At 38.1% G+C, this 10,868-nt stretch overlaps 1 protein-coding gene and 1 long non-coding RNA gene across 2 annotated transcripts; one reads left to right on the top strand and one right to left on the bottom strand.

The window, feature by feature from the left end:
• The first annotated feature begins 945 nt into the window (after positions 1–945).
• On the top strand, positions 946–3,888 carry LOC115673853 (uncharacterized membrane protein At3g27390). Its single transcript, XM_030596102.2, is given in 13 exon segments — positions 946–1,036; positions 1,158–1,266; positions 1,376–1,476; positions 1,479–1,570; positions 1,687–1,820; positions 2,154–2,263; positions 2,266–2,441; positions 2,535–2,641; positions 2,826–2,874; positions 2,876–2,941; positions 3,081–3,143; positions 3,146–3,257; positions 3,779–3,888. Coding segments are annotated over 13 exon segments (1,320 nt in total).
• A 1,478-nt stretch (positions 3,889–5,366) lies between these two features.
• Positions 5,367–6,193, bottom strand: LOC130138847 (uncharacterized). Its single transcript, XR_008817125.1, has 2 exons — positions 5,781–6,193; positions 5,367–5,687 (listed from the first exon to the last, which is right to left on the bottom strand). It is a non-coding gene; the product is annotated as an uncharacterized LOC130138847 (long non-coding RNA).
• Positions 6,194–10,868: the final 4,675 nt, after the last annotated feature.

Genomic DNA, 10,868 nt, shown 5'->3' with positions numbered 1-10,868 from the left:
CGAAATTAAATTATTAAAAAATAACCGCCACTCTATTGCGAACAGTCACACTGTTTCAATATGACAAAACAGTTATTTTATAATAATAAATTCGAAATTTAATAAATAAATAAAAATGATCGTTGATTAGTGCCAAATCTCGTCCACGTGCGCACTCACATCCTTTCGATGTGGTACAAGGCACCTCGTTGTTTGTTTTACAAACAAACTACCAACAAGTAAAAGTTCAAAAAGGAAACTAGATTATGTGTATATCCTATTCAATTATAAGGATAACAAATCCTAAAATAAAGGTAGCAATACTATTCATATAAAGCAAAAACATAATAACAACTAAATTAACTACATCTTCTTTGATTGGATAAGATCTATCCTCTTCAATAAATCTTTTGTTGCTTGTTCAATGTCGAAATCAGTCCATTATGGATTAATCATTGTGGACATTTAAGTTGCTCTCATGTCTTGACTAAAAAAAGAACATTATAGTTTGCTCTTATGATCTGTTTTTCTTTTTCTGAAAAAACTGAGTTTTTAATTATCTCAAGAAAAAGAAAAGGAAAGGCATCTCTGAGTGGAGTGTTAGTGGACATGTATATGTGGGCTCTCGTGCTCTGAAAATCCGATGAGCAACTTTATACTATTTCTAAGGAATGAACTTGTGGTCAGTATAATCCTTCACTCATGCCTTTTCAAGTTCTCCCGTAAACTTCTCCATAATAACACCACGCAAAATTGCGAACTGATCGAGAAAATGCCTAAACTAGAGTGTACCTCTCTGTATCAGGAGCGAATTGTCAATAGATGAGACAGAGAAAGTGACCCTGAAAACTTGTTACCATCCATTCCATTTTGGATCATTTTATAATCTGATTCTCTCCTCAGTGGTGCTTTCAAGATCCCGGTGGCTAATTTTTGTATTGCAGTTTGTATTTCTTTGTCGAGAGCATGAATATGTCACCTTCGCTTAAGTGCTGGCTAAAGATTCTCTACGTTGTGTTTGCCTTCCTCTCAGCTTTCTTTCTGGGTGCTCTCAAAGGTCCTCCATGTACCAATTGTCAGCATTTGATTTTCTTTTTCTATTTTCCGCTGTCTCGTGCATAAATTTAGCATTTCTCCGTATTTTATCACTTCAACTGATTTTTTTTTCTTTTTTGCAGCTGTTGTGGTGGGTCCGTTTGCTTGTTTGATTGTGACATTGGGGAATGCTGGGGTGATTTTAGGGTTGTTCCCTGCACATGTTGCCTGGACAGTCCACACACTCGTAAAGTAATTATGTCCATAAATTGCATATAAGCACTAGTATTGATGCTCACTTGTCCTATTCTATCATATTCTATGATATGTTATTTATCTGTCCTTGATGATTATATTGCAGGATCAATGGACTTGATGGTCCTCTTAAAGGAGCCATCCTTCTGGGTCTACCTGCTTTGTTTGGAATATGGTCGGTTTTGAGTTTAGTCGGGACTGTTCTGGTTGTTTTGGCTATCATTTTTTGGCGCCCTGGATCCTGTCTTTCACGGCCTTTAGACACGAGGATGAATCGAAGAAATTCCTCCACTGCGTTAAAGTGAAACTTTTACTCGGAGCTTACTCTTGTCTGGAATTGGGAACTTAATGTTAATGCCAACTCTGATAACACACTCTTGGTTCTTTCCTTTACTATTATCTCTTTTGATCTCCTAGAATGGGACATGGGATACGATAAAAGGAAGTCGTACTATGGTTCAAGATTTCATGGACATTTGTTGTCACTCCTATCCGACTTATTTGAAGGAGCTACATGAATCTGCGGCTACACATCAGGTGCAGACTTTTAGGTAGTTTTACAGTGAATATTCAGTTTGCTCTTTTTGTTGCTTTGTCTGAAAGATTGTTGGGCTTCATGTTCATTGCCCATAGTAATAGGTGCACCGAACATTTATATAAACTTCTTGTGCCTATAGTTCAATTTAATGATTGAAGTTGATGAAATATGGGGGTGATGATCCAGGCAGCTCAATGAACCATAATGACATGTTTAGTTAATGATTATGGTAATAACCAAAGTCGGCAAAGTTGTAGGTTCACCGAGTTCCACATAGTCTGAAAGCAGTCATTTACGAAGCAACTAAATTTACCAACTTCTATCTCTCTCTTTTTTGGTTTTGTAGATTAGTGCCTTTTGCTGGATGTATCCTGGTAAGACTGAAGGTGCAAATCGTGCATGTCCCACTTTACACCGCTATTATGGTCATCAAGAATCTGTACAAGCTATTCAAGGGCTATTTCGCCTGATACACGATCTTATCAGTCGAGAGGGTCCATTTCTCAAAACGGCTTACATTCCGATTGCCGGTTTGACGATTCTCATGTGCCCCATTGCTGCAGCTTTGAGCATTTTTGCAGCTGCATTTTCGAGCTGCTTTAAAGGACTATATGGATCAGTCATCGTGTATCAGGTTTTCCCCCTACTTCACAGTTCATTTTCTTTTTCATCAGTACCATTTTTGTAAAAAACTAGACTCCAACCCCGTGGAATTTCGTGGAGGCAGGAAAGATCTTTTCGGAGAGGCATAGCTTATGTCAATGCGATGGTTGCTGAATTCGATGAGTACATGAATGACTGTCTGTATCTTCAAGAGGGAACTATACTTCCAAAGTAAATAAGTCGGACCCTTCAATCCTAATGTCACAAGTGCAACGTTGTAGCATTTCCCTTGTCGACCACTTAATTTTGGAGGTTTTGACAAAACATAAACGTTTCCCACAGCCAGGCCTTCATACAGAAAGCAAAAGGCTTCTTAACCATCCGAGCTGTCAGTTGGAGGAAATCATGTAGATAGAGGCAAAAGCGCCTCTGCATATGAAGAAGCACCGGCGATGCTTGTGCCTTAGCTTAGCTCAGTCAAGATCAGTGAGGAAGACAATACAAGAAAGCCAGATGGTGCAGGTGTATAAGGTTCTTTGGGGTCCAATTTAATGGTGGCCAGTAAGATGAATTTAGATTATTATGAACTTGCTGAAAATCACTAGTCCATACAACTTTCCCACTTTTTGACAACTTTGGGGGAAAATGATCAAGTCCCACAAAACGATAGGCAAAGATTCTGAGCGAACAGATCAAGGTCATGAGATTGGAAGAGAGTGAGGTGAGATTCTTAGAGAGAAAGTAGTTCTTTTTGGGAGCAATAAAGCCCGTATGGATAGGTGGAAGAATGGTGGAGTCGAGTCTCAAGATACTTTCAGAGCTGCTCAGATACAGGGTATTAGCAGAAGGTACTTCTTTAGTAAACCGGTAAATTTCCTGCTAAAAGTTTGAAGAACAATCAATGCTTCTGTAATCGTTTCGGCTGGGATATTATGTTCCATGCATCTTCTTCATGGTACATGTTGATTGTCAACTGCTTGAACTGTGAGTTCGATGGTATGTGATCAAATCCTCATAAGAACCAGAATTTCTTTGGGTGTCTTCTTATGTCTCCTGAAGATTATCCACTTTGGTTGCAATAGCAGATTCTAGTTTTGTTTTGTCTTCAAATAAAATAAAGGGTCTTGATTGTCTGAAACACATGAAGAAGACACTTCCATTCCAAATCCAATGACATTGAAGTACATGCTTGGAGATTTAGCGGACTGATCATTCCTTTTCGTGTCATTCTTTGCCTAAATGACCACCGGAGAATAGCTAGGGTGCAAGCGCTATAATACCCACTTTGTGCTAAGAATTGTCGCATTTACAGTTCACCGTGGACTGATTTACCATATTGATGGTTGGATTTTACACAAAATTTTGGCGGGATTATAGGAATCATAAGAAGTAAATCGAAGTTATCGACCTACAGAAGGAAATACCGTCAGGTGGTCAAGGCTTTAGTCACATATTCTGCAGAGAAAGGGTTCCAGTAGCCATATTACAGTCGGATCGGGTGTCCGCCTAGAAGACGCCTTAGTGTAAATTAAGGTGGGCCATTTCGATTTTTATTGAAGTTAGCAAATGAACAAACTATGCAGATGTTAATGAAATATTTGGAGAAGAGTGGTCTTCCCATGAAAATGTTAGTCATGTTCATCCGGTGATGACACAGTAGTTCAGATGCATGAACCCAAGGGCAAAATACATACAAACTGGTTCTACATTTGTACAATGCCAATTTCACTCTCTTTTTTCCCTTCTTGAGCTTTATTTCCGCGAGGCTTGAGGCTTGCGCAGATGAAGGGTCATAAATAACTTGGAATATGCATGATATCCACCTCTATTTACCTATCTTTTTAGTAAAAATGACACAAATAGTCCATGAACTTTGGCCCAATATGCAATGTGGTCCCTGAACTTTTAATTTGTTCAATCTGGTTTCTGAAATTTCAATACATGTTCAATTTAGTTCCTGAACTATATGAAAATGTTCAATATAGTTCTTCCATTAATTCAAATTCAAGGACTAAATTGAACACATACCGAAAATTCAGGAACCACATTGAACAAATTAACAGTTCATGGACCACATTAAATATTAGGCTAAAGTTCAAGGACTACATTGAACAAATTAAAAATCCACGGACTACATTGCTTATTTAGCCAAAGTTAAAGGGTTGTTTGTGTCATTATCCCGTACTTTTATTTAAAATAGGTGACTTTTTCTTGAGTGAGTCCCTTATCTCAATTTTCAAAGTGACTTGATAAATATTCACTTTTTATTTATTTTAAATGGCCTCAAAGTGCCATTCAACAGTTTAATAACAAGATGCATCCAAGAAAACATCTGCCAGTTTTATTTCTGAAATACATTTTTTTTCTTTTTGCTAGTAGTGGATTTCGAACTCCTCCAATTCTCCCTCCCAGTGGTTGCAATATTTAAAAACTCATTTTCTCTTAACTCATATTCCAGTTGTATATAAATACTCAGGATCCATTTGTTTGAAAGAAAATGATTTTTTAGGATAATATTTTCATTAATTTCCGGTGTTAAGCATAGAAAAATAATCCTAGTGAAGAAAATTGTTTTTCATATTGAAGAGAATTACCACTCAAGATTGGGAAGAATTAACACCCAGTTTCTACTTGTGGTAGATTGTTGTAATTACTTTATTAGAAAATATGAATGCAGTGACGAAGTTGCACATTTCCATTTAGATAGACTAAACCATTCACATATAAAAACAACAGCGAACCCCAAACAAGACTTTTAAAGACTCTCAAGCTCATACATTTTTTTTTTGTTGAGATCCATTTTATTTATCAAATAACCCAAATCTTACATTGATACATCCATTGCGCGCTTGCTCGCCGAACCAAAATTATCGTCTTAGCGACGAGAAGGACGAGAACTAATTTCACTGTCCTTATTTTCCCTTTGCAATCTTGCCCAGAAAAAAGCACAATAGGAAAAAAAAAAAAAACAATTCTACTAATTCATGTTCAAATCTTTATTCACCATAATGTTTATGAATCCTAAACACATGAAGACTGTACATGACAAAAGGGAAACAACAGAATAAACCCTAGCCAAACATGAGAGAGATAATTCCCAAAATGACCAGTCAAATTATTCCGAAATTAACCAAAAATTAACCAAATTAGAACATCACCAATGCCTTGCTTGCTTAATTCTCCTTTCACTCATCATTCAGTCTTCAAGGCTTCATTCAATCTGATCCACTCGTACCGTCCTCCCATTGGCTCGTCCTTGACAAAATCATAATTATACCTAATACCCACAAAAAAAAAATCCAGCAAATTTTAATTTGAGCATTTTCAAACCCAAAAAATATAATGAGAGCTGTTTCTTAGTAAGACTCACTTGTCCATGTAATACTGCACGAGCTTGCCCTCCATGGCCACGAAGAACTCTTCGATCTCCGACACGGCCGCAGCCCTTGGCTTGTCGTGTGCCGCCTCCTCTGGTTTGCTCCGGTGAACGTCCATGTCTTCTGCCGGCACCAGCAGCTCTCAAGGAGTGGAGTCAATGGAATTCAAAAAGCAGTTGATACATCAGTATATATAGTTTCCCCAGCACACAACACAATCAGATTTCAAAACGGGCAAAAACAAAATTTGAATGAAGAGGCCTCCGTTTCTTTCTCTATTTTTCACCCTTTTGAAATTCGAATTTAAATAACCGTAGGAGGCGTCAAATACGGAGAGGGGCTCGTCTCATCAATTGCTTCACGCACAAGAAGCTAGAGGGATTCGCTTTCCATCAGTCTCAGCTGATGTTTCCGCTTCATCATGTCGCATGTACACTAGGTAATTAATGCCGTTCTAGAGCAGAAAAATTCAAAAAGGTCAAGAATACATCAATGACTGGCCACCCCCCGGCGGAGCCACGGCTCGAGTGCCGAAGACCATCTGCTGCCGCAGCTGAGGAGGGAAAGCTCTCAGGCGGCAGTGCAGTGACCGCCGTGAAGCGAAGGGACTAAGTTTAAGCACTCCAAACGCATGAGGACCACAAGCATAGTTTGCTCTTGAGGCTTGGATAAGTAGGCTTCACGTGTTAATCGCCGATGTTGACTCAACAATTTTTGCGAAGATGGTTGGATTTAAATTATCGATGGAGAATAGTTTAAGGACTAGATTTCTAATCAAATGAAGCATATAGACCTAAATTCTCCAAACTGTAGGATTATAATGTGATTTCCCCTTATGAAGCAAGTTAAGTGGTCATACTAGTGAAGTTTCAGAGGGAAGAACGTGGGAATTTGATGGCGATGGACCATAAGTCATGACAAAATTTGGTTACAATGGATATAAATTGGGAAAATTGTTCAAAAACCTATTGCACTTTTGCCAACTTAATCCTAAATATTTTAATTTTGCCAATTGAATCATAAACCTTTTCACAATTTGCCAATTGAATTCATCCGGTCAATTTTAGCCAAATTTTGCTTATGTGGACACCGGCCTTCCCATGTGGCATGGCCAGTGTGTGGTCAGCGTTGACGTGGATAATTTTTAATAAATTTTCATTTTTTAATAATTTTTTAATTTTCTTCCTTCTTTTTTTTTTTTTACCTCTAGCCGGCGAGGTCCCTGACCATAGGCAAGGGCAGGCGACCCTCGCTTGGGCTGGGCGAGGGCATCGCGGCTTGCCTATGGCCAATGAGGGCTTGCCCGTGGCCGACAAGGTCCTCGATGCCCTCACCTAGCCGCTTGTGGCCGGTGACCTCGCCGACGAGAGGTTTATTAAAAAAACAAAGAAAAAGAAAAGTAAAAGAAATGAAAGAAAGGAAAAATAAAAGAAGCAAATAAAAAATTTCGATAAAATATTATTAAAAATTGTCTACGTCAGTAAAATCCGTCCAAAATTAGTCGGATGGACTCAATTGATAAAATGTAAAAAGGTTTAGGACTTAATTGGTAAAAGTTTGATGACTTTTTGAACAATTTTAACAACATAATTTACTAGTAATACATTTGAATGACACGAAAAGTTTCAAGAACCAATATTTAGGCATAGTAAATTCTTTTGATGATAATTGTCCCCCAAATTAATTATATTTTCGAAATATTAGGCAAAAAAAAGATCAAATGACTTCAAATACTAATGAAGGCTCTGTTCATAAAATTCTGCACGTGTCAACGAACGTGTTGAACAAGTAATACAATGATGAGAAGAGTATCGTCCCACAGAGATTGATAATAATAAATCAATTAGATATTAAAAATAGACTAATTCTAAAATTTATCTAACATATCAAAATAGAATTGAGAATAAATAAAAATTGAAAATTTTTAAAAACAAAATTTTATAAACTAAAGGCAGATAATGAATTAGATAAAATATGTTAGAGCATCCGATTTTACCATAACCACTAGATACGAATTTCGGATCATTATGCATACAAGAACAATATCAAACATGTGATAGCGAAATTTCCTAGTCTATTTACTATCCTATCTCTAGGTATAGCAAATCTACTCAGTTTATCAATTCATTATATCTCCATGTTAATTTAAATAAACATAAGTGCATTAAAATCTGTGAATATTCCCGATTTACAATGAATCTTTTGGACCACCTTATCACCGAAAGCTACACAAATAACATGGTATATTTCTATCCACATTTAATTTATGGTTATATATTATAAGGAGCAATTACATATTATCACTTCTCAGTCTCAAACATGCATATCAGATCATTCAAGTGGTGGCCAGTCACATAAATGCATTAAGCACAATAATATATAACTCACATTAATGAAATTACTTGCAAAGCATAAAAACATGAAATTCATATCATCATGGTTAGGCTACACGTAGCTCTAACAAAGAAAATTAGAACATAATAGAAGAAGAAATGAAAATATAAATTAAACCAAACATCTTGAATCAAAGAACAAGAATTCTATCACCACTTTTGTCTTCTCTTCAAAATACTTGAAAACTCTCAAAACATTGAAAACAAAAACGATCTCCAAAAAAACTCGTTGTTCCCCCAAGTTATTCTATTTATATGATAATATCCAAGACTCCTCTCACAAGGCAATTGTTTCTATTTTGGATAAAATTAGGGAATAAATTGCAGAATTCCCAATGTGATATCCACCTTCTAACTCTTTTCTGGGTCGCATATTCCTTTCCCTCTTTTTGCCATATTTTCCTTATTTTCTCCATATCTCAATATTCTGCAAAAACAAGGAAAAATTAAGTAAATAAAAGGAAATCCAAATATATTCTAACAAATATTGCATTATTTATTGCCTAGAGTAGATAAAATAACTCTATTTTTATAGAGTTATCAAACCCCCAAACTTAACATTTTGCTAGTACTTGAGCAAAAGCAAGATATAAAACATACTCAAGCTAACAACCCCCTCCATGACTTCCTTCCATAATTGTTCGAAATCACAATTCAAAGAAAAACACAAATTTCATCCAAACATTGAAATAGATTAATAAGTTAAAACCAATTGTGACATTCCGAATTTCGACCTATTTTTGGGATTTATAAAACGTGTAATTCGTCAGTGTGCATATAGTAAAATCTCGCCCGGGAACTGATCACTCTCGGTTATTGTTTTTAAAATTGAGATTTCGCTAGAATCGCATTCGATCGAATTTGGCCGTCATTTAGAGCTCGAACTTTGGTGTCGAATTTTCGGAGTTTCATGACGAATTAAATTGGACGATGTCGATATTATTGTGGTCAGCCTCGAGTTTGCCTAAATTAGTCGGAAAGTGAAAATTTGGACCGGGTACGGATTTTGACCGGTAGACCTCCCTCTAGGTTTATTTTATTTAGTATCCGTTGGTTTTTCCTTGATTTATAATTAGAATTTTTAGTGAGCCGTTAGATTGTTTTCGGGTTCGAACGTGGATCGTTGGATCGCGATAATTACCGTTGACTCTCTCTCTCTCCCTCTCTCTCTCTCCTCTCCTCCTTTCCCGCCGAACACCCCACGCTTGCTGACCCTCATGTGCTGCTTCTTCCTCAGCATGATTACTTCTCACTGCTGACTTTGCTTCTTGCTTGCTTCTTCTTCTCTTTCGCGCTTCTTCTTCACTTCATTGCTGCTGTTTTCTTCTTCATTTTGCTTCTTTGCTTCTTGCTTTTCTTGCTGCCGCTCACCAGACCGACCAGCTCCCTTGCTCAGCCACCCTCGCCACCGTGAGTGCCGGCGCTCGCCCGTCCGGCCTCGTGAGCTCACGGCTCACCGCCGGAGTTGCTCTGCCTCTTCTTCTTGGTTTGCTTGCTTAGGATTCCTAGTAAGTGGCTTCCTAACCCTTGACTAGGATAAGGGGTGACTAATGGACATGTTAGAGATGGTTTAAGGACTGTGGATAGTTGGATTAGTGGCTGGTTGTGCTTGGTTTGCTTGGTGGTGCTTGTTGGTTAACTTTCGGTAAGGTTGCTGCTGTGTCGCTGGATTTTGCTATTTTTACTGTGACTTGTGTGGGCCGAATTTGAGGAAGTGTTCTTCATAAAAGTTGTTCATAACATATTTAATTTTGACATATATTAAATCTGGAATTTTTGGAGATCATTTAGTGCCATTCGTAAGTCCATCTTTTGACCGAAATAAGTCTGCCGGAAATACTGTTCCTCCGACCTTCGGGTCTGTTCGAATTTTTATAAATTTTTCTAGACCTATTTGTGAAATACTTCCTTCACAAAAATTGTTGGAGACATTTTTTGGCTATGACATATAAAAATTTCAAATCGTTCTAAGGAGATGTGGTTACTACTTGAAATGCATTTTGGAAGCCGGATGGCCAGTCCGAATGAAATGTTTTATGTCCGACTTTGGATGACAAAAAGAGGTGGTTCTAGACAGAAATGGATCTTGTGTTCTTCATGAAAAATTTTCATCAAGATGTTTTGTATAACATATACAAATTTCAGAATTTTTGGAGTTGAATTAATATTTATTTCAAAGAAATTTCGGTTGTTGCGCAAACTGCCCAGAATAGCCCGAATGTGTGCAATTCCGGTTTTCTCTCTCTCGGGGACTATTCGATGTTATCGTGGCGTTTGACGGATTTAGTTGACACTGGGCTAATTTACAAGATAAGAATTGATAATGATTGCTGAGGTGTGTGCATGGTCACGACACGTTCCGTCTAGGCGGGAGTTCTAGACGATGCCGTTGGGTACCCGGCTTGCCGGGGGGTGTTCGATCCCCAACGTTGCCGTCTGGTACCCGGCTTGCCGGGGGGTGTTCGATCCCAGACGATGCCGATCGCGGTGGAGGTCGGATCGATGCTCCTAAGTGGAATGCCGTTGGGTACCCGGCTTGCCGGGGGGTGTTCAATCCCCAACGTTGCCGTCGCCGACGTAGCGGGACGATGCCTGGTTACGCCAGAAGACCGGCGGGAGTTCGGTGGCCCGAGGGGTCGTTAATAATCTAGATATTTATAAACGTGTGCTATGCATTAGAGAATGCCA

This window comes from Syzygium oleosum, unplaced genomic scaffold, assembly GCF_021117445.2.
Source record: "Syzygium oleosum isolate NSW1041296 unplaced genomic scaffold, Sole_v2.1 Sole_v2.08, whole genome shotgun sequence".
NCBI classification, from domain to species: Eukaryota; Viridiplantae; Streptophyta; class Magnoliopsida; order Myrtales; family Myrtaceae; genus Syzygium; species Syzygium oleosum.
The sequence above is the reverse complement of the archived record's forward strand: the minus strand, read 5'-3'. Positions and strand labels throughout refer to the sequence as shown.